Consider the following 22028-nt stretch of genomic DNA (forward strand, 5'->3'; position numbering starts at 1 on the left):
GTGAAGATAATTATTAAATTTAATAACAAAATAGTTAAAAGATTTTTTCATAATGAATAAAGCATTTTACTTATCCTTACAGAATGAAAATAAAGGTTTATTTTGTCCTGGCCACCACTAGAACTCTTGTTTTTACATTGCTCAAAAGAAATATGTGGGGTGGGGGGGTGCCTGGGTGGTTCAGTGGGTTAAAGCCTCTGCCTGCAGCTCAGGTCATGATCCCAGGGTCCTGGGATCCAGCTGGCATTGGGCTCTCTGCTCAGCAGGGAGACTCCTTCCCTTCCTCTCTCTCTGCCTGCCTCTCCGCCTACTTGTGATCTCTGTCTGTCAAATAAATAAGTAAAAGCTTAAAAAAAAAAAAAAGAAAATAACTGTGTGTGTGTACGTATGTGTGTGTACATGTGTCTGTGTGTGTGCGTGCACGTGTGTGTGTGACAAAGGATCAGAGCAGAGACTCGGGACTCAAGCAGTTTCTGGATTTCTCCCCAACAGCAGTTTCAGATCGCTGCTTTCCTGTGCTTGGGGTTTAGGTGAGGAAACACTCCTTTTCCTCTGAGGCCATTTTCCAACACATTTTCACAGTAAACACAAATACTTATTAACAATGCCAATGACTTTTACCCAAGTCTCTACTGTCTGACCAGAACTACTGCAACAGGCTGTTGCCTACTTGTCTAATGTCAGTCCCTGTCTCACCCCGACCACCGTTCCCCCCCTGTGTTAACGCTGAGTAGGTTATACTCTGCCTGGAACGGTAGAATGTCCTTTCTCCTCTTCTTTTCCATCTGTTAAATATCTCTATGCTCCCAAAGTAAAGAGGCCTTAACTAGCCTCCCAGAGCAGAGACAGGTGCCTCCTTTCCTGTTCTTCAGTGACCTGTATTGCCCTCCTTCATGAGCTTATCGTAAAATTTCTGTTAGCAAGAAGTTAAGCCTCTCCTTCTTGAGAACTTTTTTCTTTATACCTCCTCCCCAATTTTCCAGGAACCCCCAAGAGCCAGCCCCACTTCCAAATTCCAAGCTGATTAATTAGGACACGGGAACCCCTGCTTTGCTCTTGATTCCTTGGTGTCATTATCGAAAACCACTCCTGGACAGGACAGTGGATTCTCCTTCTCGAGCAAGGTCACAGCCAGTCGGGCTCAGCTCCTGTACGACCTGCCATGGTGTCTCCCTTAGGCTTCAGGGTTCTGTTCACTTAATTCACACCCACATTTCAGATGAGCCAGAGCAGGACCCTAGCACACGTTAGCTGGTCCCACAAGGAGTTCCAGATTGAGGAACAAAGGATGAAAAAAAAATAGCCCTCTGTTAAAACCTAAGGCCCTATTGTTGAGTCCTGGCTTTGGCTGTTTTCCAGAAACCTGTCCTTGGTGTCCTTTCCCTGACAGCCAGCTTAGGAGAAGGCCACCCAGTCCCACCTGTTGTGGAAGGAATGTGTCCCTCCCAAGATTATAGGTTGACACTCTAACTCTCAACATGACTGTATTTAGAGACAGGGCCTTTACAGAGGTAGAAAGGTGAAATAAGGCCATCAGGCTGGACCCCTAATCCAACAGGAATGACGTCCATTTAGGAAAAGACAGTGGAAGTATGCAAGCACAGAGAAAAAGCTCTCTGAGGACACACTGAGGAAATGGCCATCTAATCGACAAGCCAAGAAGGGAAGTCTCATCAGAAACCAACCCTGCAGGCACTTTGATCTTCGACTTTCAGCCTCCAGAGCTGTGAAAAAACTCAATCCCTATTGTTTAAGCCAGGCAACCTGTGGTATCCAGTTATGGCAGCCAGAGCAGACCAACATACCCCCCAAACTGGGGGAGAGGCAATGGAGGCTGGTTGATTGCCCCACAGAAAGCAATACATATGCAAACCCATCCTCCATCCTCTCCCACACATAATAACGTGTGCATTTCTCCAGAGCAGTTAGATTTCCAAGATACTGGGTGTATTTTTGGCAAAGTGACAAAGGGCTCCGGCACCCCGTTTGAAAGACCCAGGCTCTTATTTGCCTGATAGTTCCATAATTAAGAAGGCCCTCTTAAGTGACTTCTTCGACAATGAAAAAACAATTTTAAGAAAACTTACTCCGTCCAGCTACAGAATTAAAAATGGCAGGCATAACTTTCTTATAATTTTACTTCATCTAATCCCTTATCTAACTACTGCTGCATGACTCACATTACAGTCATTATTGTTTATATATCCAGCACCCCCCTTTTATTAAATTTTTACAGTAATGAAAAATACCCTTGACTGAAAAAGACAGTAATTTTCTTGGAAAACACCTAATTTAAAAAAGAAAAAATGGGTAGAGGCAACTGTAATGGTTAGCACTCTGAGGATGGAAGATGTTTTCTTCTTTCCTCTTTCCTTTGGCTTGTCTGTGATGCCTTATATAGAAAATATTATTGAGGGGCGCCTGGGTGGCTCAGTGGGTTAAAGCCTCTACCTTCGGCTCAGGTCATATCCCAGGGTCCCGGGATCAAGCCCCACATTGGGCTCTCTGCTCAGCGGGGAGCCTGTTTCCCTTCCTCTCTCTCTGCCTGCCTCTCTGCCTACTTGTGATCTCTGTCAAATAAATAAAATCTTAGGAAAAAAAAAAGAAAGAAAAGAAAATATCATTGAAATACCATAAAATTAAATAATACATTTTTTGTTTAAAATGCTGAAAATCAGTGCTGTCAATCTCAGATACTCAGTCACTTTGATATTCCTAGTCTGGCTTACATTCTACTTAATTCTGTAAGACATGCCATGTTTCCAACCCTCTTGGAATGTACTCATGCATTTGTTCTGTTTTATTTACATTATAAATATAGTTTTCAAAAATGTAATAATCTTGATTATTTCATATTATCTATATTCATATATATAACATGTATTTAATAAATAATAAAATACTTGTCTTTATTATTATAGTAACTGACTTAAATATTTATGTTAATTAATTGCATATTATTTAACATGAAAAACGTAATGGGAGGGGAAAGCCAAAGAATTTGTTAAAATTCCACTCAATCAGGAAGACCTGTCACTGTTTTTACACAGGGTGTCAGTTGAAATGCATGTTATGCTTCTAGTTCTTTGATTTGATTCTCTGTGTATTTACTCAATAAAAGCTTATGTTTAGCACCCAATATGTTATTTTCATTACTTTCCTGCATGTGACAATGTATTCAATAAGAAAGCATTTTTTAAACATACAGCACATTGCAATTTTCTTTTATGTATCCCTAAATTAAGGGCCACAGAAATTCTGCCAAGAAAGACTCTGCTGTTTATAAGAAGCTCAGACTCTCCCTCTTGAGCCTTCCTTTCTTACTCCCCCCAAAATGCTCCAAGAACCTTCAAGAGTCAACTTCATTTCCAAACAACAGGCAAGACCTGCTAGGCCACTAGAGGCTTTGCTTTGCTATTATATTCCCAGGCAATGGCCCAAGTTGCAGTAAGGGTTCTTTATGGTTTCCTCGCTGACCTTTTACCAAACTCTTTCACTGTCACTTTTTTAGAAGTTCATAGATGTAACAGATCTTCGAAACGTAGCTTCTTGTCTAAGTCTGGATTCCCACCTGTGACTTGAAGATATTACAGCTTCTGCAGTCTTTCAGAGAGAGCCCCTCCATCCCTCAGAGTGATAGGAAAGATCATGCCTTTGAGGGTATCAATGGCAGGGTAGGGCAGATCTAACTGGAAAGTGCCATCTTCTAGATAGGCAAAATGGCAGCAAGCCTATGACTCATGGTATGGAATTCTCTTTTGCAAAAAAACTAAACACTTTCTATGCATGAATAACAATTTGGAGTGTCTCCAGTGTGAACTTATCACTCTGCCCTTGGGATCAATTGAAGGGCCATTATCATCCGTGTTCCTCATCAGCACAATGTTTCACCACCAGCAACAGCAACACTTCCCTTCTCCCTCCGTGACAGTGGATCTGCCAGCCACCGCCCCACCCTCTCTCCCACTCCGCAGTAGATGACTCTCTTCCCTCTTTGCTACCACTGCACACTGTACATGCCTCTGCAATGGAATCCATACCAATGTGTTTTAATTATCTCATCATTTATCTGTCTTCTGCTGTGTATTAGGAGCTTTCGGAAGGTAGTCTGAACCCAACTGATCTTTTTATCTTTAGAGTCTGGCACACAGTTATTCTCCAATAAATGCCTGAACTAATTAAATTAATTAATTCAATGGGTCCTGGGTCTACAAAGGTGCAGGGGAAGAAGTACAAGATCTGGCAAGCTTATGCAAGTTACACTTATGAGCGATACATTGCAAGCTCCAAGTGTCGATCTTAGAAGCAAGTGTAGGAGTTCATTAGGAAGATGCAGAATAATTTCCAAGGTCCAAATGTGCTCCTGACTAAAACAACACCAAAAATAACAGTAACGAAATAGTGCCTGTTATCAGTGTGGATACTGGAAAGAATGGAAAGCATACCTCTAACCCACATCAAATTTATAGTACATTATCATATGTTATCAAATTTAACATATAAATTACATTAAAAGTGATAAACCTCAAAAAAAAAGAAAGTATTTGGTAAATCAAAGTTATTAGGGGTTAAAGTTGAAATGATAAAATTTAAAAGAAATGACAAAAATGCATACTGTAAAGTCTGAAGATATGATAGGGCAAGCAACAAAAACTAACTTTAAAATAATCTGTAAGTTAATGGAGAGTAGATTCAGAATAGTTTAATACAGAAATATAAATTTCTCTGAAGGCATATTTCTAAACTCTAAAGTTTGAAAAATTCTTAGATAGAAATAAGAGGTAAATTATAATATTACCAATAGAGTGTCATAGTAACCCAAATGTTATACCTTTATTTACCAAGAACACTTAAGAATAGTTGTTTATAATAGCTGACTCCATTTGCTCGCCTTTCTTTCCCACTACAACCTATCACGTCTGGTTTCTGCTACCAGAGCTTCACTGAAATAGTTCAAGTTAAAAACACTAATATCGGCATGGAGCTAAATTCAAGGAGTCTTTAAATCTCCGTTTGACCTCAACAGCAGTTAGCCCAAGCATGACTTGGTCCTTCTTAAAAATGATTATATTCTCCTGGTTGTCTCCATCTTGGCTGGCTACTCCTTATCAGTCACCTTTGGTGACACTTCTTTTTCTATCCTCCCGCAAGAGAGAGTTTTTCAAGCTTCATGTCCAAGCCTTCTTATATATATTCCCACCCCAGGCAATTTCATCTATTCCAATGAATTCCACTGCCATGCATACATTGCTGGGTCCAGTTTCTATCTCTAGACCAGAACTCTCTCCAAGCGTCTGGCCTTTATAGCCAACATTCTACTCAACAACTCCATTCGGATGTTTCATGAAAACTGCCAACTAGACACAGGAAAAATCCAACTCCAACCACGCTTTTCCCTTCAGTCTTCCCTATCTCAGTGAACGGCAACAAATACTCGAAGTTGAGCAAGCCACTTTCAATCACACCCTCAAATACCTCCAGTGCTCTCTACAAACCACTGTCATCTCTAGATAAGACTCTTGCTTCTTATTGACCTTCTTCTATCCATTCTCCACAGGCCATCAGAGCAGTTTATTTTTAATGCAAATATGAGCGTGCAGCTTATATGTATAACATGTCTTCACACAGATCTTGAAGTTAAATCCAACAATGGTATCGTGGAGTACAAGGCCCTGAATCCCTGAGCCTTGCTTACTTTAATAGCCTCATCTTTTATTTTTTTTTAAGATTTTATTTATTTATTTGACAGACAGAGATCACAAGTAGGCAGAGAGGCAGGCAGAGAGAGAAGAAGAAGCAGGCTCCCCGTCGAGCAGGGAGCCCGATGCGGGGCTTGATCCCAGGACCCCGGGATCATTACCTGAGCTGAAGACAGAGGCTTACCCCACTGAGCCACCCAGGTGCCCCTAATAGCCTCATCTTATAGCACTCTTTCTACTCTTTACGATTCTGAAATATGTAAATAATGGAAAAGAATTAAGCACATATCCTCCCTTTCCTTTATTATTTAGGGGTAATTCAATAGTGGACAATGAAAAAGTTTTTAGAAGATAATAATATCAGCTAATAATACAGAAGGGATGATGAAATGTAAAAACCACAATTGTACAAGCCTGAATGATATACAGATCTTAGCAATAATCACTAGGTGAAGAGTTGAATGGAAAACTTCATAATGGATGGATCAGGCTGGCCATACATGAACCTCCTGGCACACTGCGGTATCACTACAGGCAGGACATCACAGCTTTGTGTAATACCTACTGATAGGAACCAAAAGAATGCACCCAGCAAGGTATATGTTATATTATCGCCTATTGAATCTGAATGTATTCAAGGATCTAGATTTACCTACTAATTTATAAGAAATATGGGGGATAAGGGTGCTGGGATGGCACGGCTGGCTGAGCGTGCGACCCCAGGTTTCAGCTCAGATCATGATCTCAGGGTCCCAAGATTGAGCCCCGCGTCAGGCTCTGTGCTCAGCATGGAGTTGACTTGGGACCGACTCTCCCTTTCTCTCCTTCTGCCCCTTTCCCCCTGTACTTGCTCTCTCTCAAATAAATAAGTAAATCTTAAATGAATGAATTAATGAATGAATGAATGAAAATGGGGGATAGAGGTGCATGTTATGCAACAGTACTGGCATGTAATCTACCTAATTTGAAATGTGAACAATACTCCAGAATAAATACACTGGTTTCTCTAACAAATACGTGGGAGAGAGGAGTTGGGGGAAATTCAAAAGACTTGAGAATCATATCAACCAACACATTGGCCTTCTCCAAACCTGATTTGAACAAAGCAAACATAAAGACACTTTTTGAGATAACTGGGAAAATGTGAGGACAAATTGGGTTTCTGATAATATTAAGAGTGATTTTCGGGGCACCTGGGTGGCTCAGTGGGTTAAAGCCTCTGCCTTCTGCTCAGGTCATGATCTCAGGGTCCTGGGATCGAGCCTCACATCGGGCTCTCTGCTCAGTGGGGAGCCTGCTTCCTCCTCTCTCTCTCTGCCTGCCTCTCTACCTACTTGTGATCTCTGTCTGTCAAATAAATAAATAAAATCTTAAAAAAAAAAAGGTGATTTCCTATATGTTATAATGCCTTTGTTTGTGGTTATGTTTCAAACAAAATTCCCTATTTATTAAAGAGACATACCAAAGTACTTATGGGTGAAATGGCATGATTTCTGTGGAAAGCTTTAAAATATAGACAGATACATAGAAAGAGAGAGAGAGAGATAAAAGTAAACTGATGAAACCAGGCTGGCAAAAAGTTGGTAATGTTTGAAGCAGCGTGATAGATATGTGGGGATTCATCATACACGTCCCTCTTATTTCATGTGTATTTTAAACTTCGCATATTAAAATATAAAAATTTAAAATAAAAACAAATCATTTTAAAATATTTTTTCCTCAGATAACTCATTACTGACTGCCAGCCCTCATAACGCAGTGGAGGGTATCATTTCTACTTTTTCTGTAGAACAGCTATCATAGATGCAGTATGCACTCAAAAAATCATTACTACTACAATCTGCAGTTTCGAGACAGCATAAACTCTATGAGGCAGAGACCACCATGGCTTCTTTACTGTTGCACGTCCCTGAGTCTGGCACAGAACAGTGCATATATTTGATACTCCGTATACAGTTGAATTAATAAATGTTTGCCTAACTAACCAATTTCTTTCATCTTATGTAATCAATCAGAACAACCCTTCCAAACAGTCTTCTAGCAACCTAGTTCTGAGTTTGTGGCTCATTTACTGCAAGTGTATGTGTCTGTATGCACTTGCTTTGACTTTCCATATTTTTAAAGGACTTTCAACGCATGTTCTCGTATTGGTTTTTATTTCTTCTGAGCCCAGGTAAGTACTTTTCTGACCCAGACAAAATAAAAACAAATAATGACAAGTTTTCAACTCAACTTTTTTGAGTTTTCAACTCAACTTTCCAGAGATGAGAGCCAATCATATTTTTGGTGATTTTTCTTTTTTTCAGGGCAAAATTCTGAGTCAAGAAAAATAACTGATGCTAAAAATCCTTGTGCCAAAATAAATATTTTTAATGCATAAGTTTTAATGAAGGAGGTTATAAAAGGCATAGCAAAGGTTTCTCTTATATGTCAATCCCTACTTACTGGTAGTATCTTCCTGGAGTGCTTATGGAGGAGAATTCTAAGCTGAATTATGGCTCAGCAGGAAAGAGCATAATGAAAGCCCCCTTATTAACACAACTGAGGGTGAGTAGCTAATCAAAGTAGGCAAACTGTGAAATAGCAATACTAGATTTATGTTTTAACTTATATTATACAAAAGCATGTTTAATAATAAACTTTTGATGTAGGGCATAGACCTTTTATTTATGTAGGGCCCACTGGCTGGTGTTCCACTAACATCAACAACATTCAAAGGCTTCATCTACAATTTCTAGTCTGTTTCAGTAGCACAGAGTGAGAATGTAAAACCACTGGATTGAAGGTGATTGGATTAAGGATCTATTTTATGCAGGACTTTATAACTCAAAGATGTATCTTTCCTAACAATAATCGTTAAGTACTTTGCCTCCAACCTACTTTTTTTTTTGGTTGGGTTTATGTGTGCCCTAATTCTACATGAGAGTGAAAACTGGAGTAAAGAAATAAGATAAAAGGAACTTTTTTACTGAGTTTATGTGGCATTCTGTTCTACAAAGAGTAAGGCTTTCATCTTTTAATCCGATATCCACTTAACTACATTACAGAAGATTTATTTTGACCCCCTCTTGTTTCATAAGGGGCTCAAAAGTCCGTAGCAATTTTTGACACTTTGCTATACGTTTTTCTGACACCCCCATACACACACACATACACCCACACACGCACACACACACACACCCCTCCCTGCCTCATTTTCATATGGACACAAAGCATTGGGATAAAATGATGGTTCATTATAGTGGTACAGAGCTCTTATCTTCATCCGGCAAGAGTCATTTCCTTCCAAAGATTGAAATGCAAATGTGAAAATTAATGATAACTGCATTATCTGATAGCAGAGATAATACCAATTCACTGTCAGAGTAATACACAGTCATTCTATGATTTCCTCCGCTTCTCACAATATTCTTCTTACTGTCAGACTATATCTATGGTTAACTATGTTTCATAGGTTTCTGTTAATTTACTTCAAATGGCATTTCCCAGATCTTATATCTACCACATTTTCCCAATCAAAAAGGAAACGAAATCAGAACTGTAATCTCCAAGCCCTTCTTTGGACTGGTAAGGGGGAGAGGGGACACCCTCTATCATTAGTGTGTGCTTCTATCTTCCAGCTACCATTCCACTTTATGCAAAACACTCCCATCTTCTCCGTCTGAGGCACAAAGCAGAACCAAGCCCAACGTCTGCATGTACCCTTCATGTTGAACAGCAGCTCAACGAGGCAACTTACTGATAGATTTTGTGATCAGTTTGTAGTGCAGATTCAACAAGTACATGCATCTGATTTTATGCTAGACATTTACTGGAAAATTTACTTACATTAAAATTCCTTTAATGGAACCACATTTTAAGTCCAGCTGAAGAGAGCACAGCCTCTATAATCCCATGGTGATGTTACATGGCGAAATTATTTCGTAAAGTTAATTCACTACACAGATGTTAAGTGAGGGCTTAACATCTGTAAGGCATTGTCATGGATCTTAGGGCACAAAGGCTGAAATAATACTAAAAATAATAAGAGCGATTTATGGAGCATTATGAAGATCCAAACCTCAGGTTTTACCCAGAAAATCTCATGAATGAGGTAGTGATTATTATTTGCCCCATTTTATAAACAAAGAAACTGAGGCTCAGAGAGTTATTAACTTAACTCAAAGTCACACAATTCATAAGTGACAGGGCCAAGATATAAAGGGAAGGAATATTTTTGGTCTTTTCCATGCATTATAATTATACTGCCCCAAAATAATTTACCTCTGACAGAAATTCAGATTTCAACTTAACAATCTAGAAGCAAGTCACGCTGTTCTGGAATGCATAATACAAAAACAATTCCGCATTCTATTCCAGTAATTCATCAAATCATTGATACAAGGTGTGATTTCCTACTTTATTATTATTGAAACACTTCAAGTGCTTAACATGTAAAGACCAAAAATAAAGTGCATGCTTATCTTGATAAGTCCATGAGAAAGAATCTAAGTGACTACTCACTCAAAATTTTGTATCTGTGCGTATTTGTATTAATACGTCTTACCTGGGGGTATATGTGCTTATTTGCACAATTTGAATAATGTGATATGTTCATTTACTAAAGCTCTTGGATACTTCAGTTATTGTGGCTGTAAGCCAAATGGTAAACTTAGGTATGTTCAATATTAAACCAGAGAAATCAGACTATTTACTATTTCCAGGTGTGAAAAGAAGTAACCATGTTTTTAGTAATGTAAGCTAGAGAACTTACATCAACTCTAGATTCCTAGAGTTGATGTAAGGTGTGATTTTTAAGGTGCTCATTTCATAAAGGTGAAGAATGTATTTACAGTGATTTATCTGAATTCTCTCCCCCACGTCTCCCTCTACACCTAAACACAGAAGTCAACATTCCAGACTTCAGCCATGGATTGTGGTACTAAAGATTTCTTAAGCTAGAGAGCCAGAGATGTAAACACTATTTTCAAAATGAGGTCAGCGTTCTAATTGCAGGAGAGGTTCTAGGGTGAGGGAAGGCTCTTACCATCTAGCAAATCCCAAGCTCTCCCAAGCTATCGCTAGATACTTTCTACATACCATCTTTCAAATTTCATCCACATAACAAAGTTTTGAAGTAGTTACTATTCTTCCCATTTTAAAGATAAGCAAACTGAGGTCCTGGCCATTTAATATGCTTGAGATCACAAGACTGGTAAGTGTCAGAGTGCGAACTCAAACACAAATCTGACTCTATAAAGTTTTTCAGTTTCTTCTGTAGTTTAGAGCAGTATGTTCTCATGCTTAATTATTGATTGCATCAGTGACAATCCATGAATCATTTTGAAAGATTAAAGAAGAGAAAGTGCATCAAAAAGGGAAATGCCTTTGGACTTCCCCCTACACTTTCCACAATTATTACTGCATGATAACTATTTATTGAATAATTAAATGTATAGGACTATTGGTAAACTGAAGTGCTTTCGAGGGGATAAAAGAAAAGAAGGGGTATTTACTTTAAAAAGAGACAGAAATGAAATATAGGCAAATGCAGAGGAAGAGAGAGTAGACATCAAATAACATATCACTTAGATTCCAAGCAAGGTAATAGCAGGGTAATTTTTTTAAGAGCAAAAAAGGAAAAACTTAAAAACAGTTGTGTGAAATACTGAAATAACGAGATAATGACTTTTACATTGGCCTGAACTCTATTAGTTTAGTGTGGCCCTACCTCTCCCTTCAAACAGCGAAAGATTCATAAGAACTTGGAAGAATATTTAAGTAAGCGTCACAACTATTTAAACATTAAAAAATTTCACCATAGAAATGTTTGCAAATGTAAGATAATTTTTCTAAAGATTGTTTAGGTTCTTCCTAGTCATAAGAGTTAACAAAGGTGTGAGCAATTACTAAATGTACCTTTTAGTTGGAAAACATATAAGAGGAAACAATGAGCACCGGGAGATTTGCATCTGACAAAAAAGGAACACTTCAAACAAGAGTTGATTCATTACTGAATTGAGCCATCAAGAAAGGTTGTGGAGTCGTCTTCAATCAAACTCCTTCAAACTCTTTAAAAATAAGATAAATCCTGATTCATCCTAAATGATGTCAGCCCTATGCCTCAAATTCTTTAGATAATTTCCTGGTCTTTTGATTCTGTTCTATTTTTATTTAGAGAAAGCTATCTATCTTAGAGGGACTATCAGGACTAGGTGGGAAGACTTTAAAATTAGAGGAACCTTGAAATCACACCTAATAACCTCATGCCTTCACCCATCATTTGTGGTTAAATTCAAAACTAGATGCTTCGTATTTTAAAAAATTGTACCAGATATATTACTGGACTTTAAAAAAATGCTAAGAATTTTAAATGGGTCTCCTTCAAGGCTCAAAAATTCCAAAGCCATAATAATAATGAGTAGAATTTTATGTGTATGATCTGATTTAGTTCCCATGAAATCCCTAAGAAGTGTGAACGTTATTTTCTACATTTTATAAATGAGGATATAGGAACAGGGAGAGTAAACAATTTGCCAAAAATCACTCAGCAGAGTGACAAATCCAGAATTTGAAATTAAACCTTTAGAATGGAGTGCTCAATTTCTAACATGTTGGGAAACTGTCACTAAAATTTGGACAATTTTCTCTCCTTGATACAGTTGGAAAGTACCAACAATGTTTCACTAATAATAAAGATTGGGGCAAAATATTTATATAATCATTATTTATGCAATAGCAGAAGTGAAAAAACATCCCCTAAGTTTTGTCCTGACTGGAGGAAACTAATGAAATTTCTACCTTAAAAAATAAACATCCAACAGATATTCCTTTGCTATGAATCAACCCCATTAATTCAGGGGTTTCAAAATCATGAAAACCCCTTTTACTGTAAAGTATCTCTCTAGGGAAAAACCTGCGATCAACTTTACAACATACAGAAAAAGAACTTTCTCATAGGCCCACCTGCTTAGAGACATACATTTTTCCTTTAAACTTTTTACATATTCTCATGTGCCACAGAAAAAAGCATAAACATCTTCATGATAACAGCTAAACAAAAATTTCATTAAATCAGACACATAAACTAAATTTAACTCAACAGTGAAAAATCTCATCCTGAATGATACAACGTTCTTCACCTTGCTCCTCCTCTCTGTCTCTCCTTCTGTAAGCTAACAGTGCCAGTTCACTTCTGGAAAAGATTCCTGAAAAAGGTGGCATTGATTGTGCACTATATTTTTCATAATTTACCACCTTCTGAGTTTGCTTACTTGCTCCCAAGTTGCAGGGAATACTGTGGGCCCCAGCCCCAAGGAAAGGAAAAAACCTCCCCCTCCAAGTTGACTCTATTGAGAGGAGCCAGAACTCACACTTTGCAAGCAAGCATATCCAAAAGGCCATCTAACCTAATTTTAAATGCAAAACTCTTCTAAGTAGCATATACATACTTAATTCCATGAATAAAGAACCATACAGTATAAACTTCATCCACCCTTCTTAAATTAAATGTAATCTACAAGAAAAAAAAGTTTTCCAAAGATTTTTTTTTTTAATTAAAGGAGTTCTTCGCTACATCGAGAAGACAGAAACATTATGCAATAATGTGAAAATGCCAGAAGTCTCCATCTTCTTTCAAACTCTTAAAAGGTGGTATTATGGTACTTTAAATATAAAACATTTTGATCCAAAATCTTGTAGAACCATTATGCTATAGTATACAGAATCCAAACATTTGTGTGTATCATGAATAACATTAGAAATGACATCATAATAATCAGCTATACTGCATCTTCATTTTTGTTTGCATTATATTTTCCAGCTGCTGATTTCAGAAAATTACCACTGGAGTTCCTCTCTTCTTCATGCACAGCAGAGAGCAATTTGCAAAGTCATGCAAGGGTGAAAATGTGATTGAAATATAGGGATCTTTCTTAATGAAAAATGTTACCGCTTTAGAAATTATGTCTAAAACTATTTCAAAAACTCGCTTCTATCTTTTAAGCCCTATGACATAATAGTCTCCATTTATAAATATACCATCCAGTTGTAAATTACTTGGCATCAAATATAAAGGTTTTTTTTTTCCAATTGAGTTCTTATGAACTGTACATATATCCATAAAATTATACTGGTGTTTAGTAGGAGTATTTTGATCATTTTTTGTGTTTCTCAAAATGGTTCAATGTCAGGATTCTTAAAATCAAATTTAATTGTCATTCATAAAAATTAAAATGTTGTCAAAACCTTGAATCAGATAGGAGTATCTGTTGATATTGTCTAAACTTCTAAATACAAATTGAGATTTAGTCTATGATTTACAACATGACTAAATTGAAAGTATTTCTTTATAATATTGTTACCTGTTCAAAAGTTTAAAAATCATTCCCCATTTGAATGTAGATATAACATAAAGATTTCTTTAAAAAAAAAAAAATAAAAGCAAGGAGAATGAACTAATTCTTAGATGACTATGAAATTTAAAAAGACAGAGATTTCAAGCAGAAGTAACACTGGTTTTTATAGTTTAACAAAAAGATAAAAATCTTTAAATAATGATAATTATTTAAACTTCTACCATAACCTTAGTGTACACACACACACACACACACACACACACACACACGAGCTGAGATTGGAAGAGTTTTACAACCTAATTAAAATTTAAAGGAAGAAAAGTGAATTCCTGATAGTAGCAACAGATGGTTGAATTTTAAGTTTTCTGTCCTACCTGGACCATCCCAATCATCTGTCTCAACTCCAGGCTGGCCTGGCTTTTCTGACTGTGTGTCCCCATCTGATTCTGCCGTTTCCTGGACTCCTTCATCATCACCTGGAAAACACCGACACACAGAGAGAAGGGGAAGTAATTAAAGCTCTCTATTTGACATTTAGATCCTGGCAAAGGGATGTCCTTAGCATTTGTCTAAGTATATGTTTGCTACATATAGTTGTCATTATGTAGATAAAATGCCGTTGATTTATCATTTTCATATCTACTATGGCTTTACAATAAAGAAAATCAACATTAGTCATCAATAAATGAATAAATGAAATTAACTTATAAACAAGAACTTTCCTATAGAAGTTTTATTGTTATTAATATTATATATAAAGAAGAAAATTAAAAAGCAGTATGTAATGACTATACTGCTCTCAATACAGAAAAATTTAGCTCCCATATTTCCAAATAATAATTTTTGTAAAGGCAAGATACAGCAAAACAGAAACAATTAAAGTCTTAGGGTAAGACCTATTTTTGTGCTGGGTTGCATGCAGATATTTTGAAGCTTCCCCCCAACTTTAAACTTGTTAAAGCTTCATTGTATTTTTTAAATGGATATAAAAAGGCCATATTAAATGATTACCATTATGTGGTATATAAGATAAGCCAGTGACTCAAGTCTTCACAATGCAAGAAGCTATAAAGCTACACTTGTTCTTTTCTTTTCTTTCCTTTCCTTCTTTTTTTTTTTTTTTTTTTTTGAGAGAGGAAGGGAGAGAGCATGGCAGTGGGGGCAGGGTGCGGAGAGCAAATGGAGAGGGAGAGAGAATCTTAAGCAGGTTACACGTCCAGCACAGACCCCAATGCAAGTTCAATGCAGGGCCAGATCTCATGACTTAAGTTGAAATCAAGCGTTGGATGCTTAACCAACTGAGCCACCCAAGCTATACTTGTTCCTGGTAAGAGTAACTAGTTCACAGAGTTTCATGCCTTCATTTCCACATAAGAAAAGAAAATGTAATATATTTTGAGCAAAAGTACAGTCATGGCAAAGAAGATACATTAACAGTGCAATTGCATTTTGTAAGTCAAAAGTCTAATTTATAAGTACCTTCACTTTAAGTGATAAAGTAACTGCTTTATAGGAAAGTAATCCATGGTCACAATGTACACACAAACATATTCCATAATATAGCTACTATCAATGATCACAGAGATCAGAACACAGAATACAAGAAAATGTGATGTCAGAAATAAAAAGACTGCATACCAAAAACATGGCAACTAAACCTTGAATCTAATAATGCCTAAATTTTTTAAATTAAATTGCTTGCCCTTCTAGACTTTCTCTGAAGTATTCAGTTCATTATTTTCCACATAGTTGCCCAAATCTATAATAGTACTTAACTCTTTATATGATTATACAAAAAAAAAAACCACATCAAATTCTTAAAATCTTTACAAGTAACCTAGAAATTACAAAATTTTCAGGAAACTATTATTATTACAATTGACATTAATGTGATGTTGATGAATTTTGAACTTTAAACTCCATATATTTTTTATTCATTTCTATACATAGCTTCACAAAATGAATCATCTTAAAAAGTGGAATAAAAGTAGAGAGCATGCAGAAGCCCAGTGACAGCTCCATTGTCATAATTTCCATAACAGAGGATCATTGGCTCTGGCGGGTAACAAAGAATTAAACATACCCCACGCCACCAAGCCCCATGTCTGGAATTGAAGGATCTTTGAAGGTTGAGTTCTCTCTTCTTTTCAGGATGATCACCATGAATAGCAATGAAATTTTTTCCATAAAATAATAGATACTAAGTATCTACCCTATTTAAGGAACTGCAATAGGTATAGAAGGATATATATGGAAAAATACAACACCTTTTTGGAAGTAGTATAAAAATGATTTAAGAAAGTAAATTCACAAATAATGAGAGTGCAGGACAAGGTCCAATTGCCATAAAAAAGGTACAAAGGCTCAGGAGTAAGATAAGAGTTTTAATCTGTGTTCCTTTTTGCAGGTCACACAGAACAACATAGACACATCAACCAATTATCTTATAAGATCAGTGGGAGAGTTCTGCTCTTACTTCTCGGACACAAAGAGGGATGGTTCTCAGCCTGCATAAAAAAAGTAGGCTCTACTCTATTCTAATATTCTCAAATACCGTGAACCCTGAGCTAACTAGGTGCTGTTCAGCCAAACACTGCCTGTCTTGGCCCCTGTCTAGTGAGCCCCTTCCCCAGAGCCCAGGTTGTACCCGTTGTTAAACACTTTAAAGAGTATCCCTGCATATATGTAAGTATTGAACTAATGCCCTGCACGTAGCAGAATGGCATAACTGGAATGATAAGGTATTACCTTTGGCAGAGAACCCTGACACTTCTATGAGCTGGTTTTTCTCTGCTTGCCCCTTCCTATTCACCTCAATTGACTCTCCCCAACCCCGCCCCATGTTCTACTTGGTACTTTGTGCCCCGTGGAGGCAGGATTCTGTGGACCTCATCACTGGGGCTGCTTTGTTCTGAATTCTCATTGGGTTCAGTCAATGGAAGGCACTGATAAGATCAGAGGGTCCAAGGGCAGGAAGAGAGAAGACAGGTCCATATTCCTCAGTTGCATGCTGTTTGATGGTTTCCACTTGTAAACAATGGCTGCATTGTACAATCAGCACTCTTGGGAAGAGGCCCCTGTTTCTCCCACACTCCTGCATCACTGTCACCTCCCCTGACTCTTCACATCAATCACATCAGGAGGGCTAACAGCTTCCCCCTCTTTCCAGCCCCTGGGTGCTTCCTATTCCTTGTTGGTTTTGTTCCCTTAACTCTAGCCACATCTTGTATGCTGTCCCTTCACCAAACTCTCTTTGGCAAAACCCACTGACCAAGTTATCCGTTTCTTTCTGGGGCTCTTCCTGAAGCATTCCATTTCTTCCCAAGCTCCTTATACTATTACATTCGTGGCTTTTGTCCAGTCATGACTTATACAATAATTTATAGTAAACATTCTTTAAATAGGCTCACTTTTTATAACACATAAACATTTTTACAACAAAACTTATCATTGCTAGAAAAGAAAAATCAGTGTTAGATGCTTATAATAGAAGGCAATAATAAAATAAATACAATAAAATAAAGGTAATATTACTAACTTCTCCATATTGTGTCTATATAGACTCTGAGTCTCTGGTTTCATTTCCCTGTAATAGAAAGGAAAAGTAACAAGTGAAGCTATTTAAGTCACAGCAATAGAAAGATGAAACATTCTCACTGATACACAAAGAATAGAAACTTGAAAACTTTCTCACCAGTTGATTCAATGCTACCTAATGCAATAATCAGTAGAACACCTTAACCTTCTTGAGTACCCCCAGGATACTGAGTTAATTTGGGGAGATATGACCTTTATGACACTTCATTCTTCATGGACACTAGAAACCCACACTAACCTCTGCCAACTACTCCAGCAAGCTTGTGATTGCATTTCCACTTCTGAGCGCAGGTTTAACTCAGGACAATAATGCAGGGGAGCCTATAAAGGAAAATATCCTTCCCAATAGTGAAGAGTAGAGAATGCAACCTATAATTTTAAACTTTTCTCATGTCTTATGAATCTTCAAACAAGGAGGAGACTCTGGAGATGATCTGAGCCAAATTAGAGAAATTTATTGACTACAAAATGGGTGCACACACCGGACCAGTAACTTATGTTTGATCTTATAGCTACTATATTTATATACACATAAGGCACTTTTCCCGAACCTTCTCATGCTTGAGCAATAAGTGCTTCCCAGTCATCACAGGGTGAGTGATGGAAGCATCACTGGAAGCAGGTTTTGGTAGATGTCCTCTCCTCAACAAGAAGGAAGTAGGATTATAGGAGAGCATGAAGAGGCATCATAAAATTCACCAAAAACAGCAGTTTATTCAAGGTTAGGAATTAAATTTGAGTCTCTTTTCTTGCCTTTGCCATGCCACACTCCCACCAGCTGAGTACAGAGCTGTGCACAACTGAAATAGCCGAATAATCCTAGAGCAACACATATTGAAGCAAGCAAGAGACATGCTGTTAAAAATTACACACCCAAGGGCTCAGATAGTAAAATTCTGGGCAGAACCACTTGGAGAAGTTAAGTTTTATATTCAGTTACTGACTATACCACTCTGATGGCCACACAAAGGAGTAAATCTTTCTAAATTCTACTATTGCATTTAAATTGTTGGAAACATGTGATGCCATGCACAATTTAATCAATCATTAACATTTATAATGCATATTTTTGAAGATACAGTGAAATATATACTTTCTCTTAAGGACCATATAATCTAGTAAAGGAGCTGGTAATATGCATAAGAGAAGTAACCGCTGATGAAAACCTACAATCAAAGTAGTCCATGAATAATTCCAAATGAAAACACATACAATACAGAAATTCAGAAACCAGAAGCATAAAATGACATTGGCCATGGAGAAGCTTGTATAATTAATTCCATAGTTCTTCATACTGAAGGCAGTGAAAAGCATTTAAGGTATTGAGGTAGGGGCTGAAATGATCACGTGACACAAATACAGTAACCAACATATATTTATTGAATTTCTATGAACACATTTTGTCAGACATCTGGTCTTTGAGTTCTCCCTTACTCATTCCATAAAAACACTCTAACCCATGTCTCAGACATTCTTGCCCAAAATTTTTGTGAGACTATAGTTAAGTCTACTCTGCAATATTTTTTTAGGCAAATTACATATTTAGAAGGAAAAATAATGAGAAATATACTGGGAAATAGGTATGTTTGGAAGACTATATTACAGAATAATCACAATAACCACAAAAATTAAAAGTTAAAAGAATCCAGCTGAATCTACAAATGTTCATCTTTATTGAACAGAGATGATATAAACCATTCTTTATTAATGCATTAAATTAACTTTTGAGTTCCAGGCACTATGCTGAGCACCAAGAATACAAAAAAAAAAAAAAAAAAAAAGATGGTTCCTTTTCTAGTATAATTTACAGACTAAAACAGAGACAGATTAATAGATCACAATCTCATGCAGCAAATACTTTGATGGGAGCAGTCCAACATATGACAGGAGCCCACAGGAATGACACCTAACCCAGACTTGGTGCAGTAGAAGTTCCCCGGAGGAAGAACCCAATAAAGATTTCTGAAATTTTGGAGATACGACCTTAGATAAACCTGAATTCTGTAAGTTGAATCCCCCGAGGCTCCATGATTGAAAACCATTTCTCAGATTCAAAAATGAAAGCCATCACCCCCCAAAAATGCCATATAAAAAACATTACAGTAATTAAGTTGCTGCACAGGAAAAATGGTGGTGAAACTAAAGACATGTCAATGATGCAAAAGTAGAATCCATGCAAAGTTTTAAGATGCTAAGAGAAATGGTTTTGAGAAATGCTACTGTGTGATGATTAAATGAATCAAGTCCTTTCTTTTATTCAGTCTAGGCTAAATTTACGCAGGATCATCCTCATATACTATCTACTGGGAAACGAAAATACCAGGGTGACTACTAATCTCAGCAGATCCTTGATGCACAGAGAAATTTGGTAAATCACTCAAAATGAAAATATTATAATTCAGCCTATTAGGGGCTTGATTGAGCTAGTAATTTCATATAATAAAATACTTTCATTAAATGTCACTTAACTGCCAAAATGGAACTATAGAACTTAGATTTCAACTTGTACCAACATCTGGAGCAATACTCAGTATTGATAATCCTGGTTCATGGAACAATTTGCTCTAATTTGTTTCATTATGCAGCACGTATAATTAGAACTACTGAAAATAAATATTGTAGGGTATTTAGTTAAAGAAACACTATAAAGATAGTTGATTGTATACAATTAACAGCTCCAAAGAAATCACATTTTGCAACTGTTTTAAGCTATTTTAAAACTGGGTAAATGTGCAGTATATAACACATTAATAAAAATAAATCTAAGAACAGAAGAATAGTTTAGAGCCCTTGATCGATCATTTAATCATATTTTCTTAAAGAAAAAAATTGCCAAAAGATGACAAAAAAACCTAAGAATGTCATAGGAAGTGATACACTTGAGTGCAGAAAACTAAATGGGCTGAAATTAAATTTATATTCATCTCAACATCTACTATGTGCCACATACTAAAGTTATGAAGATGAATAAGGCAGAGAACATGTCCTCAGGCTTGGAATCTATCTTAAACATAAACATGGCTACCATTTCTTGAGAACCACTTAGCACTAGCTAAATGCTTTATGAACATTGCCTCAGTTCTGCCTGTATGGTATCCCTGTATTTCAGAAGAGTAAGCCAAGAGGCAGAAATGTGAGAAGAAGCCCACACACTGCTAGCAGACCCAAGAACTGAAGCCACATCAGTCTGACTCCGGTGACCATACTCCAAACCTAGCAGGCAGCGATACCCTACCGAGTATGGAGCAACAAAGAGAGCTAGATGGGATCTGATAGCTGGTTCTCCTCTCCACATCATAAGCCTTGTTTCTTCATTATGCTTACATATCAAAATGAAATGTTTGAGGATATAATATTTATAGGCATGATTTTTTCTCAAGTATACTATTTGACTTAGAACTCTGTAAACCAACTACACATAGATGCTTAACCAATTATCATTGCTCACTGACGAGTGATAAAATTAGAGGTCTTGGTTTCATTCTTTTTACCGTAACCTACTACAGTATCATTACATTTGCTAATTAATTGCCTTTGGCACATTATTTCTAGTTAATAACTAAAATATGTCACATTTGTCAACTTTCAGACCCTTCATCTTCTAAGTTTATCTTGGGAAACTAACTCTCATTTTTATGGTAATGTTTTCATCCAATTCATTTTTAATCTTTTTACTAATGAAAAATGAAATGATTAAAAAATAATCTAATCGAATGTGAAATCTCTGAAGTACTTTAAAGAAACACTTTTTTCTACCCCCTCACAATTGGGACTGGCTTCTTCTCATTCAATACATTAATTCTCACAGAAAATTTATAAATAGAACTTTATTTTGATACTAATCCAGCTCCAGCTTCTTCTTGATTTGAATGGAAATGGCTTTACTGACCATTGTTTTTCTTCCTTCTCTCCATTTTTTGATTCTTACATGTTTGAAATCAGTACTCTTAAGTAGCTTATGAAAAATGGCATGAATAATTAATAGCCAAGATAATAATGACAAGTTTGTTAAGATATTGCTTCAAAAGCTTTGTTGGTAGGAAGAAGGAAAGAAGAGAGAAAAGGATGCCAGGGAGAGAATTAAAGAAAGAGCTAGGAATGCATCCGACATCTATTCATTTACTTGCTAAATTCTTTATTCACATACTTTTAAATAGAAATTTCAGTGTATTTTTAGCAAAGCACAAGCACATTTAATGGGATAACCATTATATATATATATATATATATATATATATATAATATATCCAGAGACCAATTCATAAAAAGATGGAACAGAATAAATGTCAAGCAGTAACAAAATCTATAATATTTCTAAAATTACAGCTATGGAGTTAATGGTTTTCCATTGCAAGATTAAACTCTTTTGTTGCTCTGTTAAAAGATATCATACATA

The 22028-nt window shown here is 36.7% G+C and overlaps 1 protein-coding gene across 1 annotated transcript in view; it reads right to left on the reverse strand.

Moving 5' to 3' along the window:
- LOC111146591 (zinc finger protein, FOG family member 2) overlaps window positions 1–22028 on the reverse strand; it is a 358885-nt gene that overhangs the window by 321256 nt on the left and 15601 nt on the right. The window contains exon 3 of the mRNA XM_022502210.1: window positions 14410–14511. Within this exon, the coding sequence (XP_022357918.1) occupies window positions 14410–14511 (102 nt within the window). The remainder of the gene's footprint in view (window positions 1–14409; window positions 14512–22028) is intronic.

The sequence above is a fragment of the Enhydra lutris genome, unplaced genomic scaffold (assembly GCF_002288905.1).
Source record: "Enhydra lutris kenyoni isolate GAN:26980312 unplaced genomic scaffold, ASM228890v2 scaffoldscaffold14, whole genome shotgun sequence".
Classification (NCBI taxonomy): domain Eukaryota; kingdom Metazoa; phylum Chordata; class Mammalia; order Carnivora; family Mustelidae; genus Enhydra; species Enhydra lutris.